The sequence below is a fragment of the Protopterus annectens genome, chromosome 8.part1 (assembly GCF_019279795.1).
Source record: "Protopterus annectens isolate FY-2018-M chromosome 8.part1, PAN1.0, whole genome shotgun sequence".
NCBI classification, from domain to species: domain Eukaryota; kingdom Metazoa; phylum Chordata; order Ceratodontiformes; family Protopteridae; genus Protopterus; species Protopterus annectens.
This window is the reverse complement of record NC_056742.1, coordinates 280813138-280837878: the sequence shown is the minus strand read 5'-3', so window position 1 is coordinate 280837878 and position 24741 is coordinate 280813138. Positions and strand designations below refer to the sequence as shown.

The 24741-nt window shown below is 42.8% G+C and overlaps 1 protein-coding gene across 1 annotated transcript in view; it reads right to left on the bottom strand.

Annotated features, from left to right (window-relative positions):
- The window catches only part of ANKRD27 (ankyrin repeat domain 27), a 1716109-nt gene that overhangs the window by 711579 nt on the left and 979789 nt on the right, over positions 1-24741 (bottom strand). Inside the window, exon 16 of the mRNA XM_044081882.1 lies at positions 21233-21348. Within this exon, the coding sequence (XP_043937817.1) occupies positions 21233-21348 (116 nt within the window). The remainder of the gene's footprint in view (positions 1-21232; positions 21349-24741) is intronic.

The window sequence follows — 24741 nt, the reverse complement described above, 5'->3', positions numbered from 1 at the left end:
TTTGAAGACATTTTTGTTTTCTCTAATAACTCTCAAATAATTTCCACTAGCAATTCCTTAAAATCCTCTTTTTAACAAGTAGGTGGAAAAGCACCACTGTCTTATTTTTACTTTATTACCTGCATTCTGTATCTTAGTTTTTTATCAGTCCATGATTTGAAAGAGTACTGGATGGATGTTGAAGCTTTCTATCAGACACATATTCTGGTGGAATATAATTTCTATCCATTCCATCCCAGATACTGTACCTTAAAGAATAATTTGTAAATTCTGTCAGAGTTCCTATTAATTAATTCACATCATCTATACCAAATATCTTCATATTTTTTTTCCAGAAATCTACACTCTTTTGTTAAGTTTTCCCTTCTAGGTCCCCCTAATACATCTTCACTACTGCAAATAAAATTTCAATCCCTATATATGTAATACTCCTTGGTGAAAGGTCATTAGTTCCCCCCAAATTATTTAAGCTCTATAATAGTTTTGGGCAGGATAAAAATACATCCGAGTGTAATCTTCCTCCATTGCCAATAGCCCCTTACTACTACAAATCTACATAATTATCTTTTTTTCCTTTTCCATCTCTATTAGAGCCCTTCTAGCAATCAGTATCATGACTCCCCTTTTTCCTTTGTCCCTGATATTCTGCAGGATACCCATCCTGAAATCCTCTCTGTGTCAAATTCACATGCTCATTTATTTCCAAATGTGTTTCCTGTAGCAATGCCATTTTCACTCTGCAATTCTTAATACAATACTCTTTTCATTTTTGCCTATACCCTTAAAGCTATTTACATTCCAAGATTATATGGATATTGCAGCCATTATGATAAAAAGCTACTGCTCCCATCTAATAAACCATTTTTTTTTAATGCCAACTTTTGTCTTAAATGCACGCATTAATATTTGGCAGGCTGGAGTTTTACACAGTTAATTCTCGTCTCCATTAGAACCTATGTCACACTTTTCTAGACTGTTTAATGAAAATCCTCAACAGAAAAAACATTAAAACTTTCAGTATACCACCACCCCCTGTTAACTCACAACAAAACACAAGAAATTATGTAAATCTTCAAAAATTAAGATTATCCAGACAAGGGATAACTGTCCTAAATCCACAGCTGTACAGCCAATACCTAACCAAAAATTAAGGTTATCCATGCTAAAGTGCATATTATAGCCTGTGTTCCCACTTACACTGGTTGATGTCTGTTCTTTTATCTCTATTCCTCTCCCATACATGGAAAACAGCTTGTATGCTTTCAGAAAACATTAATTTTTAACCCTAAAAAAATGGCAAATTTTAAGTATAAACTAAACCATACACCATTCCACTGAATACATTCAAGTATTCAGACTGCAATCTCTTATTCACTTCCCATAATTTCCAATTTTAGTTTTTCACTGTACTGCTTGGAATTGTATATTTATGTTTTGTAATTCACTCAGCAAATAATGCTTAGAACTCTTAAGAGTAAATGATTACACATGCTGACAACTCATTTGCAAGTGAAAATAGTCAACAATGAAAAAAAAACACCAAACACCTCTGAAGATGCATTAAGGAATTTTAGTAAATTCCACTCAGAACAGTATATACAACTGCCTTCAGCTGCAGACTTATTGACTCCCATTCATTTGCTAATGAAAAAATAAGCTAATATTTTTGCAAGTCCAATAGAAACCAAGCATTTTTCATGGCTTTCATTATTTTGTCTTATTTTTCAGGCCTACTTGTTTACAAAACAGAAAAAAACACTTGTTTACAGGTTAAAGCCAAGGGCATTAATCTAGACAAAAATAAGAGAAATCATAACTCTACATAATAGTATAATCAATGCACTTTTAGAACTCACCCCACCCTAGCAGCCCATATATCACAGCTTATTAACTTATTTCTAGTCATGCTTCTCTTGTTATACTGTAAAGCTTATATTTACTTTAATATCATTAATGCACAACAGTCACTGAAAAGACCCCCCCTTTTAAAATTCTGAATACACACTACACAAAACTGCATTACTATACAAGATGCAGTTTATATCATAAAATATTTTATACAAACACTAACAAAAATTATTTTGCTTAGTTATTTTTTCCTTTTAGTGTCTTTCTAAACATTAACATGTGACACATGCTTTACAGTCCTCCCACAATTTCAATAAAGTCAGTAAAAGTCCAGTGTTTCTCAGACACTTTCTTGCACAGCCACATTTCACAAATATGACTGATGCTTTATAGTCTCTCATTTATTCACTAATTACAGTGTTGCTGGTCTTCATCATGATCATCATCATCATCCAACACCAGACACTTGTTCAAGTCAAAGATACTCCAGAATCTTCTAGTCAACTCTCATACTTTTTTCGGTCTCAAGTACTTTACTTTGGGGCACTGGAAAAGGTTTGTCTGGCAAAGTCTCTCTATAAGCTTTATTGTCAAAAGAATGAAAAGCAGTGCCCCCTTCTGTTTGTTGGCTCACTTTTTGCTTGATAATTTTATTTCCTCTCTACCCTGTTCTGCATCCAAAAATGTAGTTGATCCTCCAAGAAAAAATATTCTGAACTTTTTATGGAACTGTGCTTGGACAATCACATAAAATGTGCATAAGAATGCTGTCAGATACTGACTGACATACAATTATTTAATTTGGTCACACAATATACATATGTCTCTCTAAATATAATTTAGGTGTATTTTTCTAGGCTGCAAACAGTCTAATACAGTTAATACTAAACATGCCTGAATATGCAATAATGTACTGTACAGCACTACCTTCTTCCTATAAATCAGGACTGTTTGCAGGAACACACTGGGCATAACATTTGTAAAATTACTTTTAAACAGAGACATGTTGCAAGAAAAATTAGGAAGTACTGACAGATGACAAAATCCATCTGCCTAGCAAGAGTAACATTAACTGGAGAACAGTGACAATATATATATATATATAAGTCTAGTCTACTATTCTCTCAACACCCAGCAACATAATTATGGAAACAAAGCTATAAAATTCATGAATTTGCATTTTGTTTTCTTTAAGCAAACTTACTCGATGCTATACTGGGAGGGGGGATAGAATTTTTTTTCAAAGAAGTAACATTTGAAGTCTTATACCTTTTTTTAAGCAAAAAAAAAAAAAAACATTTTTATTAAATTATCACCTATGACACAATATACTGCGGTGGTGGTGCTGCGGTAGCATTGTCGCCTCACAGTTAGAGCATCTTCTGTGTATCGACATGCATGAATGGGCGTTCCTTCGTTGAAGGTTGTGCATTAGGCCCGGCAAGCCAGCACGTAAAAATCTACTGCCAATCATTAGCGGATCGGAGTTCCGCTGTGGCGACCCCTAACCGGGAAAAGCCGAAAGACACTATCACCTATGACACAATCATAAATTTATATAAATGAAAACAAAGCATACTGACAATCTTAGTTGTGAGCATTAAACATCACAAACCCTATTGACACATTTAATTGCAAACACTATACATCACTTACAATATGTAAAACTGAGTACTGGTATTTTAGGGAATATAAAATTGTCAAATATATGATAAACACATACTATGTTTTAAAAGACTCGGCTTGCTGTGTAATTTATGCATAGGCCTTACTTGGTTATACTGTAAAATTCTTTATGGATTTCTCTTGGACAGGTCTGGTTAGGAAAGTCTGGATACATACTGAGCTGCTGAATAAGAGGATACTGGATGCAAGATTTCCTTCTTTTACATTGTTGCATTTACTAATTGATGTTAATAAGTTTAAATAATGAGGTTCAGTAAAAAAAAAAAAAAAAAAAACAAAAAGGCTTGAAAGATGCTACTGAGACAACTTATTTTTGAAGTGCAGTACGCAAACATTTCTGAACTATAAAAACTATTGTTTTACATTTTGTTGGGATGGGAGGGTGACTGGTGGATAGCAATAAAGTGAAGAATAAATGTCAGGAGAGCTGTGAAGTTCTAAGTTTGATTGGAATGGGTCCTCAATACTCATAACTGATGAAGACAGGCAGGTTGCTCTTGAATGGCTGTAAAACTGACTTGGGAAATTCCAGCATGGGGGGCACCCATCTCTACCTGAAGGCAGCGGCTATTAAGTCATGGCTGAGGGAAGGCAGAGGAGGAGCAACAAGCGAGAGATAATCTGCTGCCTTGGAAGAAGCACTGTATATAGTTATGAAGGGAGGTTTGTGGAGTGAGTTCAGAGGGAGGGAATTTAAGGGATGTTATGAGTGTGTTTAAATGAGTGGTCATTTTGTTTAGGGACTATAAATATGATACTTTGGAAACAAGTCCTTATAAAGAGAGATACATGTGCAGTTTGGAGGGGTGTGGTGAAGGGGAAATGTTGAAACCACGAGTGACTCCAGTAAGAGTATGGGTGTGAAAAGTGTGCAAAGTGGGAATTTAAGACATGACATAGTAGAAAGAAGAGGAGAGACAGAAGAAGGCTAGGTCAGATGTAAATGGCATCTGGAGATAAGAGGGGATAGTTGCTTACGGGAGGAAGGTTAGAATGTGAATGGCTTGACCAACCCAGTTAAGAAAGAAAAGGTCCTATTACATGCAAGAAATCCAGAGTAAAGATTCTGGCTTTAGTAGACATGCACTGGGAGAAGCAGAAACATGCAAAGTTAGATAGAGAGGGATATCTAGTTGAAGCAAAGATTGCTTGGGAGAGGATGAGGAAGACAGGATAGGCATTGCAGTGCTGGTGAAGAGAAGATTAATGACTAGAGTAGAAGAGACAATGAAGAAAAAAAATGGATGTGTAGCAGGGTTTAAAGGCTGGATCTGGAAAAAGAAAAGACTGCAGTACCTATAACCCGAATGAGAAAAGGAGGGGGGAGAGCAATTTTAACAAAAAACATCAACGTTGGTGTTGGGAGACTGGAATATCATTACAAGGTGGTGTGATGCCAACAGAGGCATTAGGTCATGTAGAGTATCTATGGAAGGGAAATTTATAGTAAGCACCATAAGCTTGATAGGACTAGTTGATGTATGGCGTTTGAGGATAAAAAGAGTCAGATAGGGTGTACCTAATATTCTCTGCGGTATAATGTAGTAGTAAGAATAAAAATTTATTTGAGAATAACCGAGTGAGATGGAAGTGAGGCAAGTGTACCTGGAACCTGTACTATTAGCCGATCATGGCTTAAGAATGGAATAGAACATGGGATGGCAAAAAATCTGCAGAGGCCCTGGACACTCCCTGGGTACTTGCTAAAGAACAAGGTGGATAAGAAGTGGGTGGAACAGATGATAATCTTGAGGCAATATGAACAGGGGAAGGTGAAATAGATGTCAAAGGAGAGTTTGAAACAGGGTGAAGCACAATGGGCGACAAAAAGAATGAAGTAGGAGATTATGTAAGATGAGACTAATTCTGGAATTGGAAGATTGGCAGAGTATGTGGGTGGGGGAGATTAAATGAGGAATAAAGAAAATTGTTAAAAGAAATTAACATGGAACTGCAGGAAAGCTTGAATAGGAGACTTATTTAAGAAGATCAAGGATAGAACAGATATATTTTAGGAATTATCCCCCCAACAAATGCTTTAGCTATACAGCTGAGGCAGACAGAGACAGAGAGGGGAGTATTAAAATTAAGGAAATGGGGGTGCAGGGGGAGGAATTAATATCACTGACAGATATATAGGAGAAGTTTTGGGGCTTACTCTATTAGTATGAGCAGGAGAGCAGAGGGGGTCTATATTACGAGATCAAAAAGACCGGAGAGCGAACGGCTTAAACATCAAAAATGCTGTACCTTGAAGTCGCTCTTGTGAGGGGCAGTGCCCCCCCGCCACTAATTATATATACCAGCTGAGAGACTGACTACCGTGAGGAAAGGGCAAATTTTTTGATTTTCACTGTACCATGATCTCACAAAAAACACATCGATGAACAGCATTTCTGATGTTAAAGTTGTTCGCTATTCAGCCTGTTAGATTTCATGATACGAACCTGAGGGGAGAACAGTAGAGTGAGGATACCTTGTGGTGAGATCTGAACCTCCTGGAAATACTGGAAGTAGAGAGAATCAGGTTAAAAGATAGCATAACATAAGAGGAGGCAGAGGATATGTGGAAGAAGATGGTGAATAACATATCATCGGAGAAGGAAGAAATTCCATCTGTGGTATAGAAGTTGGTCAAGGATATAGTATGAGACTTGGAGGGTGTCTCTGGGATATGTTACATGTGGCTTCTTCTATAGAATCTTGAGAAAAGCTGTGTCAGTGATACTTAGAAAAGGAAGTATCCAGGGTTCCTGTGCTCCTATAAACCCATTTCAATACTGAATCACGATTACAAGGTGTTTGCTGCAGCAAGAGCCAACAGGATAGCAAAAATCTTCCCTAGAATGACACATGGGAATCAGTGTGGGTTTGTGGAAGGGCAGAGAACAATAGTTAAAGTAATACAGATGCTGCCGATATTGCAAAATATGTAACAAACACACAGGGAGCTGGAAACATCTTTGAATGCTAAAAAGTCTTTGGATAGTGTAAAATGGACGGACCTGTTTGAGTTCATGAAAAAGTGGAGATTCACAAACAGGTTAGTAGACTTATTACAGAAAATCTACACACGACAGCAGACCTTTCAGAAGAGTTTCAGCTATACAGAGGAAAAAGGCAGGGCAAGAATATTATTATTTGCATTTAACCTAGAACCATTAACAATACAAAGCTTAACTCAGGTCTCAGGGGTACACGTGGAGAGAATATTCAAGGAAGATTATGCTGTTTGGTGACAACATGTGGTGATGCTTATCTGCACATAGGAGGATATACATAGGTTATAGACAATGTTGAGCAAGTTTGGAAAGATATCTGTGTAGAGAATAAACCATCAAAAGTCACAGGCGTTGGCAATTAACCTGAAGCCTTAGGGTAAACTAAAATAGGAATTTAGCTAATTATGGGAAGTTTAGTATCAGCTAGAAAGTTGAGTGGAAGAAAATGATTTAAGAAGCTAATGTCGATTTGAGTAATGTGAAATATCTAATGAAAGTACTGATGGATATTCCAAGGGGACACCTAGAACCACCAAAGTTGGTGGATCTACAAAAATGCCTGTTTATTACTTTGACAGGAGAAAGTGGAAGAGTGAAGGAAAGAAATTTGCCAATTGCTTGAAGAACAGGATTGGAAAGCACAAAATGTTCTGTGGCGATGAAGAAGAAAGGAGATAGGGGTTAGGTACTCAACACAGTTATTAGTTGGAGATGGGCCTAAATCATGGATGGAGGTAAAAGATGAATATAATTTGGATGACAATCTGAGATGAGATTAAACAGGTGTGGACAGTGTACTGAGGACGCTTAAGTGGGGAAAGGGATCATAACCTCTAACCTCAGGTTTTATAAAGATAGCAAGAGGCCAGGGAGGAGTTAGGATTTACCAGGATAATGTTCTCAAGGGCATACAAGCTTTTTGTTTTGTTTCAAGGGTATATAGGATTTTAAGCTCAATGGAGGAACACATAATGGAGAGCAAAGGAATCCTGGTAGAAAGAAAAAAGATTGGATGATAGATGGGGACTGGCCTCAAATGTTCTGGATCTCTACCTATGCAATGAAATTGAGACTATTTAGAATCTTTCCATGGAAGTACCTATATAGGCATTTCTACACACCAAGGAGGATATCCAGATTGTATCTTGGAGTGAATAGTTTGTGTTGGAGGTGTCATACGGACCAACCAGGTACATGGGTAGATATGTTTTGGGGGTGTGAGAACTTGATGAAGTTCAGAAGGGAACTGCAAGTATTGGTAAATAAAATACTTTAAAAGGAAATGCTGATTACAAAAAAGTGTTTTTCTTGAGGTGGTTGGTTGAGACTACAAGCAGGTCCCTAGGTGGTGGTGGTGCTGATTATTTTGTAAATGGCAATGAAAGCTATGACTAAGAAAGTGGAAGTTAGGGAGTCTGCACTGATAGAGGAGAGTGAAAAAGAAGTTATGTACTCACCATAACGTTCCATGTGAGTTGTTCCATCTCACCTTCATTCTTTACTGATGGGTTCGGAGCCGATCCTCAGCTCCGACACGGCCAACTAGCAAGCACAAAGTTCTCCACTAGCTCGAGACCCAAACCCTTATCCCACAATGCACTGCTGGAATTACCTCAGATCTTGTTTGCTGTGTACCATAAAGAAGTACAATAATTATTCTGCCTAGGAATGAAGATACATTGAAAAACCAAGATGAAGACAGCCTCCAGGTCAACTGCCAGCCAGGAGGGAGAAGGAGAGAGACACATGAGAATAAAGGCGAGATGGAACAACTCACATGGAATGTAATGGTGAGTACTTAACTTCTTTATGTGAAGTTGTTCAATCTCGCCATTCATTCTTCACTGATGGATAGCGTCCCTAGCACCCTGATCATGGGTGGCTCACGGAAGTACACTCTTCAGAACCAAATGAAGCCCTGTTCCTGGAGGCCTTACCCACTTTGTAATGAGTTATAAAAGTGTGAGGTTTAGACCATGTGGCTGCTGCACAGATATTGTCCAAAGGTAATTTCGCTTGAAAGGCTTAAGAGGTAGAAACTGCTCTGGTTGAATACGCCTTCACCTTACTAGGTAAGGGCATGTTATGACAAGAATATGTGTAGGTGATACAATATGACAGCCACTTAGCGTTGTTTTGGCAACTGGTTTACCTTTCCTGGCCTCAGAAAAAGACACAGAAATGATCTGATTCCCTAATGTCTTTTGTTCTGTCTAAATAAAATCTAAGTTGTCTATGAACATCATGTTTGTGCAACATATATTCCAATTTGTTGGTGTGATTAGGGAAGAAAATGGGCAACTCAATGACTTGATTAATGTTAATCTCAGAACATACTTTAGGCAAAAAGGATGGATTTGTCCCGAGAGATACTCTATCAGCATGGAAGACCATATAAGGGGGCTTTGATGGATAGGGCTTGGAGCTCTGACACTCTGCGGGCTGAAGTGATGGCTACTAAGAAGATAGTTTTCCACGACAGAAATTTTAGTTCACAAGATGATGCAGGTTCAAAAGAAGAATGATGCGAAATAACAAAATTCAAATTCCAGGGGGAGTAAGGTGTCTTCACTGGAGGCCTCATGTGAAAAGAACCTTTTAGAAAAGCCTTAGACAATTGGTGAGCAATAATATTCAAACCATCGATTCCTAGGTGGAAATTAGATATAGCAGCTAACTGCAATTGCACAGTAGCAGCCGCTGCTCCTTTATAGAAGATTTCTGTCAAGAATTGTAATATAGAAGACAATGGCGCTTGGTAAGGGTCAATGTTGTGGGAAGAAGCCCAAATGGAAAATCTCTTCCACTTACTACGATACAATTTTCTAGTGGAAGGTTTATGGGAAGCCAACAAAATTTGACTAGTGTCATGGGAAAGATTATAAAGCCTGGCTATGCGGGGAATTGGAGCAGCCAAGCGGTTAGCTTCAGTGTCTGCAAGGATGGATGAAGATCCCCTGACAGATGTGTAAAGTCCGGAAATGAGTCCAGGATCCATGGTTCTTCCAGAATGTGATGGTAAAGAAACGGAAACCAAATCTGCCGAGGCCAATGAGGGGCTATAAGGATGATCGTCCATCCCAGCGACTTTGCTTTCTTTTAGAATTTGGGTATCAGGGGAATTGGTAGAAATGCGTAGAGGAGACCCGGGGGCCAATCGTGGACAAGAGCATCCCTCGGGGAGTGACCTGGAGTGGGAATCCGGGCAAAATAGCTTCTGCATTTGTTGTTGATATGACTGGCGAACAGGTCGCAGGAAGGCTGGCCCCATTTGCGGAAGATCCTGTCCGCAATCTATTGTTTGAGGGACCATTCGTGGGGCAATAAAATTGCTCTGCTCAGTCTGTCCGCTATGACAATGGATTTGCCCGGGATGTGCTTTGCTAACACAAAGTGCTGGGATGACACTGCCCACTGCCATACTCTGAGGGCTTCTCGGCAAATGAGATGAGACTTGATCCCGCCTTGCTTGTTCAGGTACCAGACCACTGACATGTTGTCTGTCTGTATTGCAATTGTCCCTAGAGGAAGAGAGTCCTGAAAGTATTGCAACGTTAGAAGTACTGCTCATCTCCAGGACATTGATATGCAGATGTGATTCTTGATCTGCCCATGTGCCTTGGGCAGTCTTTCCCTGAAAAAGCCCCCCCCCACCCTATCAGAGTGTCCGTGGGCACAGTGGCAACTGGAGGTGGGGAGCATGAAGGGATGTCCTATTGTGACAAGAAGAGACGTCAACCACCATTGAAGATCCTTCTTGCAGGAATTCGTTATCAGGATCATGTGACTCATTGGAAGTTCTTGGTAAGACCATTGCATGAATAGAAGCCATTGAAGGATTCTCATATGCATCCTTGCTATCAGGATTGCTAAAATAGCTGCCGCAATCAATCCTAGAACTTTCAATACCTCTGTAGCTGGTGCTCTGTTCTTTGATATCAAGGACATGATGTGTTGGCGAAGAATACAAATTCTTTCTTGTGGAAGACTAAGAGTGGTGGTTGACGTGTCTAATTCTGTTCCTATAAAAATGATATGCTGCGATGGCAACAAGGCAGACTTTTCGAAGTTGACTGTAATGCCTAGCCAATTGCAGAGTGTCAGAGTAGCCTCTCTCGCTTGAAGATCCTGATGCCTGGTGGTGGAGGTAAGGAGCCAATCATCCAAATATGGAAACACCTGGAATCCTTGATGCCTCAGGTGAACCGTGACTACTGCCATGCAATTGGCGAACACTCTGGGGGCTGTAGTGAGACCAAAAGGCAAAGCTCGGAATTGATAATGATTGGCTCCTAGCCGGAAATGCAGGTGATCTCTGGATGGCCTGGCCATCTTTATGTGGTAGTACGCATCCTTGAGATCAATCGAGCACATCCAATTGTCCTTCCCTAGAAACGGGAGTATGGACTGTAGCGTGACCATTCGGAACTTCTCCTTTCTCACAAATTGGCTGAGTCTGCCGAGATCCAAAATGGGTCTCCAGTCCCCTGTTTTCTTTGGAACCAAAAAGAATCTTGAGTAAGTTCCGAATCCTGTTTGGTCTGCCGGGACTGACTGGATGACACTTTTCTAGCAATTGGCGTACCTCTGTTGCTGCTTGTCCCATGTGACTGTGTGGAACAACAGGATTTTTTTGACGGGAAGGTGCTGGGTGGAGAATGGTATGAAATACCCTCTGGAAATGATACTTTGTACCCAACTGTCGTTTATTACATTTAGCCAGGCTTTTGTGTACAATGACAAGCAACCCCCGACTGCCTCCAGAATAGGACAGCCGGGCCTCCCTTCAGGAGCGCTGGTAGGACTGACCAGAGAAGTGATCTCTGTCACCCTGGTGTTGCGGACCCCCTATGCCGCGAGCGCGGCGTCTTCCACTGAAACCCCCTCCTCTGCCTCTGGAGGGGGGCTTCTCCACGTGTGACTTGAAAGGCTCCTTGGGCTTTCCGGAACCACATCTTTCCTCCCCTCTGACCTTTAGGAAAGGGTCAAGTGGGGTGGAAAAACAGACTCCGACAGCAGACAGAGTCTTTCCTTCTTGCTCACACCTGGTCAAAGTCTCCTTCACCTTTGGCCCAAACAAAGATGAGCCGTCAAATGGGGTATTAGTAAAGGAAGACTTGAATGGTTCCGCGAAGGAACACAGTCGCATCCAGGCATGCCTACGAAGAGTGACTCCTGTACCTGCAGCTTTACTCGAACCATCAGCTGCATAAGATACGAGACGCCTGGACGAGTTGACTATCGAATTGAGGGTAGAGAGCCGAGTGGCAATCTTGTCGGATACACTCGTAACTACAGCACCCTGAAGAGTATCACCCAACTACTTAAGGAGATCTCTCTGCAGTCTGGTAAAATGTGTCAAGTAGTTCAGTGATTTGAGTGAGAAAGTTGCTGAACTGAATAAGAAGTTATGTACCTACCACAACGTTCCATGTTAGTTGTCTTCATCTCACCTTCTTTCTTGCTGTTTGGGATCATAGCCGATCCTTGGCTCCAACTTGGCCATCTTCAATAGCTTGAGAGCTGTTTACTGGCTCAAGGCTACCCCTTATCCCATGATGCCTAGCGATAGCTACCCAGATCTCGTTTGAAATAGCTAATCCAGACATGAGAGAGAGAAACCAGTTAACAAAAAACTGGCTGTTCCATGCATTCTAATATCTAGAATAGGTTAGGAAGACCTGGCCAGAAGAATAACAATAAAAGAATACTCAGCCAGTGAAAAAAGGGACTCCTCTCAATCCACTAGGATGGGGGATAGAGGGAGGGACGCAAGAAAGAAGGCGAGGTGAAGACAACTAACATGGAACGTTATGGTAGGTACATAACTTCTTAATGTTAAGTTGTCTATCTCGCCTTCAGTCTTGCTGTTTGGGACAGCGTCCCTAGCACCTAACACCCTGGGTGGCTCAGTGGAACAGACTCTTCAGAACAGTGGAACCAAAGTCAGCTCTGCTCCGAGAGACCATATCCACCTTGTAATGAGAAATAAAGGTATGAGGGTTTGCCCACGTGGCAGCTGCACAGATGGAATCCATGGGCAACCTAGACTGAAAGGTGATGGAGATGGCTAACGCCCTAGTAGAATGACCTTTCGGTTTAATTGGTAACTCTTTGTTCCTTAACTGATAAATAAAAGTAATAGTGTGGGACAACCATCTAGATAAGGTCACCTTGGAAACTGGGAGACCTTGTTTGTTTAAGACATAAAAAAGGAATAATTGGTCTGACGTTCTTATTTCTTTAGTTCTGTGCAGGCAAAAACGCAATTATCTATGAACATCCAGTTGGTGAAGTTTGTACTCTGCCTTGTTGCTATGATTTGGGAAGAACACGGGGAGATGTATAGATTGGTTTAAATTATTTTCTGAGCAGACTTTAGGAAGACATGAAGGATTAGTCCTCAGAGCAACTCTGTCCTTGTGAAACACCAGGTAGGGAGAATGAACACATAGTGCCTGAAGTTCTGAGACATGCCTAGCTGAAGTGATAGCTACCAGAAAGAGTGTCTTCCAAGATAGAAACTTGATGGAGCAGGAAGCTGCTGGTTCAAAAGGGAGCAGAATTAAAGAAGTTAGGACTAAATTAAGGTCCCAAGGGGGAGGGGGATCTCTCACTGGAGGTCTAAGAAGAGATGTTCCTCACAAAAAAGCTTTACAGAGTTTATGAGACATAATGTTAGAATTTGACAAACCAATATGGAAATTAGAAATGGCCGCTAATTGTACCCTAATCGTAGTGGAAGCGGCCCCGGAGTGAAACAGCTGTGCCAGGATTTCCAGAATTTCATGGACTGGGGCTGAGAAGGGATCCACATTCCTAGACTCCGCCCAACAAGAAAAACGTTTCCATTTGTTAGCATAAGTTTTTCCTCGTTGTAGACTTATGAGAGGAGACGATAATTTCACGGACTGCTGGGGAAATGCTGGGAAGCCTGGCTAAGGTTGGAAGTGGAGCAAACAAGCTGTGAGCTGGAGAGTTTTGAGGGATTGATGCAACCCGCCTGATTGATGAATCAGGAGATCTGGAATTGGGTCCAGAGTCCAGGGCTGATCGAGAAGATAATGGTGCAGGAACCGGAAACATATCTGATGTGGCCAGTAGGGGGCAATGAGGATCATTTTGCAACCCAACAATTTTGCTTTCTGTATGAGTTTTGGTATCAGGGGGGAAATGGAGGAAAAGCATAAAGAAGTTCCTGAGGCCAATCGTGGACTAGAGTGCCTCTGGGTATGTGACTTGGAAGCGGAAGAAGGGAGTAGTTGTTGCTGCATTTGCTGTTGAAGGGGGTGGCAAAAAGATCGCAGCAAGGCTGTCCCCATTTGCGGAAAATAAGATCCACAACTTCCTGATTCAGAGACCACTTGTGAGGCATGAGGATAGCTCTGCTGAGCCTGTCTGCCATGATGTTGGATCTCCTAGGGATGTGCGTCGCAATCAGAAAATGTTGTGAGGAAATCACCCACTGCCAAAGTCTGAGTGCTTCTCGACACAGGGGGTAGGATCTGGTTCCGCCCTGCTTGTTGATGTACCACACCACTGAAATGTCTGCTTGAATTGCAATGGTCTTGAAGGGAAGAGAGTCTTGAAGAGCTTGCAACACTAGGAGCATGGCTCTCATTTCTAGGACATTTATGTGCAGATGGTACTCGTGAGGTTGCCAAGTGCCTTGGACTGTCCTGCCCAGAGAAAGCCCCCCCCCCCCCTATCAGGGAGGTGTCTATCATCACTGTGGCTACCGGAGGGGGATGTGTGAGAGGTCTGCCCTGAGTAACTAATGGGGAGACCATCCACCAAGAAAGGTGTCTTTTGCATGCCTCTGTGATCAGGATCATGTGAGACATGGGTAGCTCTTGGAAAGACCACTGTGTGAAAAGAAGCCACTGAAAAATTCTCAAGTGGAAGCGCGCTAGTGGGATTAGAAAAATGGCAGCTGCCATGGAGCCCAGAGATTGAAGGACATACCTGACTTGGATCCTTTTGCTCTGCATTAGGATTTGCACTTGTTGATGAATTGTGGACACTTTCTAGTGGTAACCTTGCGAACATACCCCTTGTGTTTAAGTCTGCTCCTATGTAAGTGATAGATTGACAGGGCAACAAGGCAGATTTTTCGAAATTTATTGTAATACCTAGCTGGGTGCAGGATGTGATTGTATAATCCCAGGCTTGTAGGAGTTGATGCCTGGTAGTAGTAGTAGTGAGAAGCCAGTAGTCTAGATATGGAAACACCTGGAATCCTTGACGTCTCAGGTGAGCCGTGACCACTGCCATACATTTGGTGAACACCCTGGGGGCTGTGGTGAGACCAAAGTGTAGAGCTCTGAACTGGTAATGACTGGCCCCCACCCGAAAGCGAAGAAATCTCCTGGAGCGTCTGCCCATCTTGATATGGTCCTGAAGATCTATAAGGCACATCCAATTGTCCTGACCCAGAAAGGGTAGAATGGACTGTAGCGTGACCATCCGAAACATTGTTCTTTGTACAGACTTGTTTAGTCTGCTGAGATCCAGAATCGGACTCCAGTCCCCTGTTTTTTTTGGTACCAAAAAGAACCTTGAGTAAGTTCCGGATCCGTGCTGGTCTGCAGGGACTTCCTGGATGGCTCTTTTTTCTAGCAGTTTTGAAACTTCTATTACTGCTTGCTCCTTCAAATTGGGTGGAACATGTGGAAGGATTTTCTTTGACTGTAAGGGTGGGTTGATGGAAGGGAATTTTGTAACCTCCGGATATAATGGACCATACCCATCTGTCTTTTGTTACATTTTGCCATGCTTTTGGGTACAGTGAAAGTCTTTCCCCGACTGCCTCCAGAGGTGAGCAGCCGAGCAACCCTTCAGGGATGCTGGAAGGGCTTATCAGAGAAAGATTCTCTGTTGCCCTGTTTCTGCAGACCCCCTCTGCCATGAGGGTGGCATCTATTATTATTGCTTCCCCCTCTGCCTCTGGGGGAAAAAATCACTACGTGTGTCAGGCAAGGCTCCCTGAGATGTACAGAACCACATCTTCCCACTCTTCTGACCCTTGGGGTAAGGTCTAGAAGGAGTGGAAAAATGGTCTCCCACAGCAGACACAGTCTTGCCTTCTTGCTCACACCTAGTCAACGTGTCTTTCACCTGTGGCCCAAAGAGAAAGGAGCCATCAAAGGGGGTACTGGTGAAGGACGTTCGAAAGGGTTCTGCAAAGTGACACAGCCACATCCACACATGCCTCCTAAGGGCTACACCCGTGCCAGTGGCTCTACGTGCTCCATCGGCTGCATAGGAAATGAGCCTCATGGAGGAATTAACTATAGAATTAAGCGAAGCTAGCTGGGAAGCTACTTTGGCTTGTGCTCCCTCAGCTGTAGGATCTTGAAGGGTATCTCCAAGCTCTTTAAGGAGATCCCTTTGAAGTAGAGTAAAATTACATAAACAGTTCAGTGACCACATGGAGAAAGTCACTGAAGCAAACATTCGCTTTCCGTACCTATTCATCGTCCTAGACTCCTTGTTAGGGGGAAGAACAAATGAAGAGGTCTCTGCTAACTCTTTTTTGGTAGCTACTGCTACCACCATAGCATCAACGGGCACACCTTTAGAAAGGAACTGCTTATCCTGGGGAACTGTAATAAATTTACCAGGTCTCCTCGGAGCTGGTTCCACTGTATCCGGAGCTGACCAAGCCTTTTGAGCCACTACGGACATAAGTGGGTCGAAAGGCGGAGAAACCCAAGAGGTGGAAGGTTGGGAACCAAAAGCATCCAGGAATACAGACTCATCCTCGGTAGGGGCTAGGGAATTTCCAGTTACCCCTCTGCCTAAGCATTTCCAGGATGTCCAAGAAGGAAACATCTTCAGAGGGGATCTCGGGGACCCTTCCGATTCATCTAAGTCTGTATCACAAGTGACAGACTCAGGGGAGTCAATGTGCTTCCTCTTGCACTTCTTCTTCCGAGGGGGCTCCTCTGAGTGATCAGGGGAGGCCTTGGAAGAAGAGGAAACACTCAATGGAGTGTCCTAAAGCATCAGATCCCTACTCTTGGGGTCTGGAGGAGGAGCAGAGGTTGGCACAGGCACTACAGGGGACGGAGCCAGTGGAGCTGACTCAGGGGACAGCACACTACGCATGATCTCAAAGGCGTCCCTGCCTCGAGGCAGAGAAAGCTCCGGTTCCGAAGAAATAGGAATCTTTCTCCACGTCGACAGAGACGGCTCCGAGGCCGATGTTGGAACCGAGCTCACCTGCGCCGATGCTCCAAGAGGAGAACAGGGACAGACAAGGGTCCAATGCCACTCGCCCCCTCAGAGCTGACATGGGAGCCCTGGTGTCCAGATCCCTCGATGGAAGGTACCATCGAGGTAATCGGAGCCAACGTCGGAACAGAAGGAGATATGGTTATCGGAGCCGACGGTTCCACTACTCGAACCCCAACGAACTCTGGCTCCGAGCTCAATGGAGTCGGAGGGGAACAGAAAGGGAGGTAGATGGAGCTGATACCTGTTGAGGAGGGCTAGACAACATTTTAGCTAGTGCCTGTGATTTTAGCAACCTACTCACTACTCTCTCCACATCATGATCAGACAGCCTAGAGGATCGAGAGGAGTGTGAAGAACGGTGACTACATTCACTTTGCAATAATGGAGAGCCAGGAGCCGAATGAACTGACTTTATCGAGGGGGACCTCAACTTTTTATGGCTCCGAAACCTCTGATGCAGCCAACGGAGGGGTTGTTTTGTCGGTGCCAACCGGAACCGACATACTCGGTAAATCCTGTACCGGGGTCGGCTCCGAAGGTGAAGCCGACGGTTTAGAGGATTTTGGGGATTTCACTGGCTGTGAACTCTTTGCCGGTGAATCCTGAGGTTTTAATAGATCCCTAAGGATCAATTTGTTCTTCCGTTCCTGCAGGACTCTTGGACTAAAGGCATGACAGATGGAACAAGAGTCCTGCAGGTGAACAGCGCCCAAGCAATAAACGCAGCTAGTGTGCCCGTTTGTCAGAGATATATTCTGACAGCATGATTCACACTTTTTAAATCCAGATACTTTAGCCTCTTTAGACATATCAACCACCAGAAAGGAAACACAGATAGAAACACATTTCTGCTCTAGTCAAAGTACAATAGACTATGTAAAAAATATATAAAACAAACTGCTTTTTTTTTTAAAGATAGCAAAAACAGAGGAAAGGAAACCCTCTAAGTTAAACGGCTTCCTTGGGGAGGAGTGGGAAGGGGAGAACTCTCCAACTTAAACGAGTTCTACTAAGAACTAAAAGGTACTTCAACAACAAACACTAGTAATAAAACTAAGAAAAGGAAATTATCTAATAGTTTTAAGAAGTATAAGGATATATTTCTACACAAAAATTTTGAAAATTTGAAAATACAAGCCTGAGCCAGAAAATGACACACCTCGCAGCTGAAGCGGCAAACAAGATCTGGATAGCTATCGCTAGGCATCATGGGATAAGGGGTAGCCTCGAGCCAGTAAACAGCTCTCGAGCTATTGAAGATGGCCGAGTCAGAGCCGAGGATCGGCTCCAATCCCAAACAGCAAGAATGAAGGTGAGATAGACAACTTAACATCATGCATTTCCCATATGATAGACGAGGAAGTCTCAGACATTTCCTTTTTGGTGGCTGCCGCCACCACCACGGCATCAACAGGGACTCCCTTGGTCAAAAAGGACTTATCCACAGGTGCAGAAATAAACTTATTAGGCCTCATAGGAACAGGTTCCATAGATTCTGGTGACTCCCATGCTCTATGAGAGACCAGATCCATAAGCTCATCATAGGGCAGAGATACCCAAGAGGTGGAAGGTTGAGACCCAAATGCCTTCAGGAGAACAGACTCATCCTCAGTAGGGTTCTTGGACAGCCAATCACCCCTCTGCCAAAGAATTTCAAGAATCTCCGCAAAGGAGATGTCCTCAGAGGGGGATCTAGGGGACCCTTCGGATTCATCCAAGTCGGTGTCCAATGTGAGAGACTCCTGGGGTGGGGGGGTGGGAGTCCAAATGCCTCCTCTTGCATAATCTCTTCCTGGGAACCTCTTCAGGGGAAACTTCTGGAGAGGTCTCAGAAGAGCAGGCAGCGCCCTGTGGGGCTACCTGTGGCTCAGGCTCTCTGCGCTTGGGATGACCGGAGGAAACAGAAATGGACACAGGCACTTTAGGAGAAGAAGAGGGCAGACCTTGAGATGAGGAAGCCTTAGGAGACAACACTCACCTCATGGCTTCGAATGCACCTCGGCTCCGATGAGAAGGAGTCGATGGATCTAACGGAGCCGTGATCTCCTCCCGCACCAAAGCCGTGGGCTCTGAGCCCCAGGTAAGAGCCAAGCTCACCCGAGCCGGGGCCCCGAGAGGAAGAGTCGGCACCGACAAGTCAGTGCAGCTATCCTCCCTGGACCCGACCGGAGAGTGTCGGCTCCTAGAGTCCCCAGTCAGCACCAAGAACATCCAAGCAGATGGCGCCAATGACAGTAGAGCAGGTGTCGGCTCCAAGGGATCCACAATCATCAGGTCGGCCTCGTCCGGCTCCCGAAGGTCCGGTATGGCTCAGAGAAGGAGCAGACAATTCAAGAGTAGTGGTCTTTGGCTCCGACAATTGGGTCTGAGCCGACAGCAATTTAGCTAGGCCTGGTGCCTTTAAGAGTTTCTGAACCAGCCGGTTCATATCAAGATCAGAAAGGCTGACAGAGGACCTGGAAGAGTGAACAGATGAAGCCGAGTGGAGCAGTATCGATAGAGGTTTTTCGGCAACCGGTTCCAGAGTAGTGTCCCGGTTCCAAAAAGAACAGACTGTCGGCTCTGAAGGCAGTGGAGCCAAAGTCACCACACTTTCTGACCTTTTTCCTTTTTTAGACCTGGATTCAGAGGAAGATTTGGACGATTTGCTGGCCCCATCCTGGTTAAACAATGCCTCAGAAAAAGGGTGTTTGATAATACCCATATCAATTAACTTCCTCTTCCTTTCTGCAAGCACTCTGGTGGAAAAGGAGTGACAGATACTGCATGACTCTTGCAGGTGCACCTCAACCAAACAGTAAACACACTGCACATGGGCATCCGTGATGGACATTTTCTGTCCGCAGTCTGGTCATTTTTTAAACCCAGACTTTGGATGTTTATCTTTTTCTTCAGACATTTCACAATATCCAATAAAATGAACACACTGTTTAACTATGAGCTATTTAAGAAATCTAACTAACTAACTCACACAAAACACACACAGCCCAAAAGGGGCAACTAATAGCTATATCAATATAAACAGGATTAAGTAATCCAATAACAAGAGTCCCAAACAGGGAACACTGACTAACAACTATAAGAAGAGATCCTAAGGCCAAAGGCAAAGAAAGATTTTACTGAGGAAAGGAGGTTGAACACAGAAAACAACTATTTACTAGCTAGTAATATCTAGTATTATATAGTAATCAAAGATATATAAAAAACTGAAATATAAAACTTGCTGAAAGATGAAAACTCCCAATAATAGTCTCGAGCAACGATGGAAACCAAGAGATCCGTGCCGTGGCAAACTAGATCTGAGGTAATTCCAGCAGTGCACTGTGGGAAGGGGTTGGGTCTCGAGACACTGGAGAACTTTGAGCTTGCTAGTTTGCCGTGTCGGAGCCGAGGATCAGCTCTGAGCCCATCAGTGAAGAATGAACGGCGAGATTGAACAACTTCACATAGTTAGTTTCAACATTGGCAGAGAAGGAAGAGCTCAACTAACCTAAAGAAAGAAAGCAATTAAAAGAAAACACAATCTATTTAGTAAGAGATCTATGGGTCTGCATTTCTAGTTTTAAGATGTGTGTGTCTTGATAACTGTTCTGACAATGACTCCACATTTTCATTCAGTTACTAAAGACAAAGGAACAGTACAGTTAATGTCAGTACTAAGCAATTACTTCTTCAGCTTACTCAACTTCAAACCTAGCAGAAGACTCATACATATACAATTTAATTTCCATTGAGATACTGACACAATCAAGACCAATATAAACATCAGCATCTATGCATATAATACAGCTGGGAACTTCCCAGCTAGGCTAAACATGTTATAACCCGGAATGTGACCCAGACAAAATGGGTTAGAATAATGCCCCCGGCACTGGAAAAGTCAGGCATGGAGGGGAAGGAATGAAGTGGAGCAGGAAGGGTTGTGCAAACTTATGGACACACATATGGTGCAATTTCCTTAATGGCGGTAAGGAAAAACACCACTTGTGCCTTTGAGGAGGCAGGGCTACATGGAAGGAACTCCCTTTGTGAAAGTGAGTGGGCATCCTCTGCAGTCAGCCCATTGCACACTTCTCTCCTTTGTATTTAGACCAGTGCATGCAGGGGATATGATGTAAAGCATAAAACCCACCCTTAATGGCTGCACAAGCAATATCCTCTCTCTCTGGTAAGAAATGAATGGTTTGATTTGCTGGGATGGGACTGATTATCAAAATGCAAAGAAGTTAAAAGAGCAAAAATGGTAATAAAATAAGACGGAATATCAAATGACACAATCACGTTCAGATTCATGTATTTAATATTCTTCCACTCAACAAGCATTGTAGTGGAAAGCAAACAGTTGGTTATTTCCCTCCACTCTAAGCACTGACTCCAAAAAATGAACAATGCATTTTGTACTTAGAACATGAAAATTATGTACACAGCTGATAAAATAAGTAAATTAAACAACTTACTGCAACACTTTGGTATCCCTTTTGGCAAGCTAAATGAAGAGGTGTGGATCCGTGGTACTCGGTAGCATTTACTACAGCACCTCTGCTGACCAACATGTCAATTAAAGTTGCTCGACCTAAATAAAGACACCCATATACATCAAGTAAGCACATAAACTAAATTCATCATTACTAACATAATATACAGAAAAGATAAAATAGCCACATAGAAATGGGATTATAATTATAATGAGCAATAACTTTATAATTGAGGGGGATGTTGGCATTATGGTTGATAAAGCTAAGCAGTGTCTTCTGTCAATTTTAGAAATCAGCAGTTCAACACTTGGATTTACATGCAGCACTGAAAAGATCAGCTGACTTGAGCTTCAAGAGTACTCCAGGAAACCACAATAAAACCATTTGCCTCACTTTAACAGTTTTCCTACAACTCATGTAATATGACATGTTTGTCATGTAATGTAATGTGGACATGTAATATGATATGTTTGTCATGTAATATGACATGCCAACAAGCAGTTAAGTGGCAAAATTCCCACTCCCCCCTTCTCCCAGTAACAGTAAGTGTACCACAGGGATCCATTCTGGGACCCCTACTATTCAATATCTTCACAAACACTCTGCACACCACCACCCAGCAAGCTAGAACAGTGTAATAGCCAGATGATACTACACTGATCTGCTCAGCCCCCACACTCCATACATTCCAAATTATAACCAAAGAGGCCTTCTCACATATTGAAAACTGGTTAAAAAACTTAATACTTAACCCCCAAAAAGATCCAACTTATGCTTTTTCACCCTACCAAACTATTGATTCTTCTGCTCTCTTCTCTGTCAGTTTTGTCAATAACACCCAAATCTCCCCTGTATCACAAGCTAAACGTCTTGTGGTAATAACTGACCAAAATTAAAGTCTGACAAACATACAGCCCAAACCATATTCAAAGTCCATAAAAAACTTGCAACCTTATACCACTGCCAAAACTACCTAACCAAGGAAACCGAAAATCACTATGTCCAGAACTTACATTCTCTCTACACTGCTCTATGCATCCTCTGTATTAACAAACTTTAAGACAGACATAAACAAATTGTCCATGTGCTACAATAAAACAGCTAGGTTTGCAACCAACTCTAATTTCCACTCCCACCAGTGTCACTCACTAAAAAACTAGGTTGGCTAGAACTCCCCAACTTACTAAATTATAACCAGCTCAAGATGACTCATTACTTACTGTACCACCCAAACAAGATTCCTGATCTCACGGGCTTACTCAACATTCATAATTCTGCTCTTCAACTAAGATCCACCAACAACTTGAAGTAGCTAAGTGTAGACATAGTTTAAGGGAATCCTTGTATTCCTACACAGTTGCTAAATTCTGGATGTCTCTTCCACCAGACATCAGACTGAAAAAAGTACAGTTGTGTACACTTATCATAAATGTAGATGTTCGAGTGTATTCACTGTTGCAATCATTACATTTGGGTTATCTGCTTGCAGGTAGCCCTCAGTCGGCCTGATTGTAAAGTCTTGGGTCCTGTGTCGGTTGCTGTCCCTTCTTCCATGACGTCAGGCCGTCAGGGGTATAAAACATGCAGCTGACACCATTATGTCAGTTTTTCTTGCCCCAGATGTCAGGTGCCCCCCTAATGGGAAGCAATTAAATAAAAAAGCACAATGATATACCTCCAACAATAAAGCAAATACACCAAAAAGTTTTAAGCATAGTAAAGGAAAGTAGAGGTATACCCAAAAGTTAGGGGGCTGGAGGGAGGGTAACCACGACTGCAACAGTGAATACACTCGAACATCGACATTTATGGTAAGTGTACACAACTGTACTATGTTCTTTGTGTTTTACTGTTGCAGTCATTACATTTGGGTAGATTCTCAAAGCTATGGTTGGGAGGAGGAATTTAAATAGCATTAGGACCAGCTATAAGGTCCTGCAAGACTGCAGTGGCAAAAGCCAGCTCTGAATTTAGAGAAAACTGGAAAATTATAATGCTTGGTGAAAGTATGTACAGAACTCCAGGTAGCAGCTTCTAGTATGTCCCTGTTAGGGACGCCTCTGAGAAAGGCTGTAAAGGTAGATGCGGCCCTGGTGGAGTGAGGTCTGATCCCCTGGGGGATAGGTTTTCCATGGTTCTTATAGCAGAAATTAATGCAATAGCTTATCCATTTAGAAATGGTTTGCTTTGAAATACCCTTCCCCTCTGTCCCTGCAGCAAATGCCACCAACAGTTGTTCAGATTTCCTTTGAGATTTAGTCCTGTCCAAGTAGAATCTAAGTTGTCTGTGCACATCTAAGGAATGCAGCATCCGTTCCCCTTTGTTCTGTGGGTTGGGAAAGAAGGTTGGCAAATGAATGGACTGATTAAGAGCCACACTGGATACCACCTTGGGCATGAAGGATGGACTGGTTCCGAGGGACACCCTGTCTGCATGAAAGATGATGAAAGGCTCCACTGCCATAAGGGCCTGTAATTCAGATACCCTTCTAGCTGAAGTGATTGCTAAAAGGAAAGTTGTTTTCCAAGAAATAAATTTTAACTCCGCAGTAGCAGCTGGCTCGAAAGGAGGTAGAGTGAGTTTCTCCAAAACAAAGTTAAGGTCCTAGACAGGGGTTGGAGCTCTCCTGGGTGGTCTCAAATTTTTGGCCTCTCTGAGGAACTGCTTGAGCAGTGGATGAGACAAGAGGGGAGGTTCTGTGTTATAATGAGCTGAAATGGCTGAGGCATGGATTTTAATGGAGGAAAAAGACAGGCTCTTGTGAAGCATCTCAGTTAAGTATTGTAAAATCTGAGGTAAATTGGGCGCTGCTGTGCTCATCCCTTGAGATTGGTTCCAGGCACAGAATCTTTTCCATTTTCCAGCATAAGATTTTCTAGTACTAGGCCTCCTTGCCTCTAAAATGATATCCATCACAGGTTTACTGAGGGATGGTAAAGGAGAGATTAGGTAATTAAGCCAGGCTGCAAGGTTCAGTGTTAGAAGCCGAGGGTGCAGAATCTGGTTCTCCTACTGGGACAACAGGAAAGGAGTCTGAGGCAGGTGCCATGGGGATAACCGTGATACACTGCGTAGGAGGGAGTACCAGTGTTGGCGTGGCCAGTCTGGAGCAATCAAAATCATCCTTGGTTTGTCCTGTTTGATTTTTAGTAGTACCTTGGAGAGCAGAAGCAGAGGGGGAAGGCACAGACTGATAGGTTTTTCTATCTGAAGGACAGAGCATCCACTTTCCAAGCTTGTTTGTGGGGAGTCCTTGTGCAAAATTTGTCCAATTGGTAGTTCTGGGGAGAGACAAAAAGGTCTATATCTGGGCTCCCCCATTTGCTTGTCAACATGTTGAAAATCCTTGGTTCCAGTTTCCACTCGTGTGAGTCCATGAGCTTTCTACTTGATCCATCTGCCAATGTATTTAATTTTCCTGGCAGGAATTGAGCTTGTAGGTGCACTTGGTAACTCAAGGCTGTGTTCCACAATGCCATGGCTAGTCTGC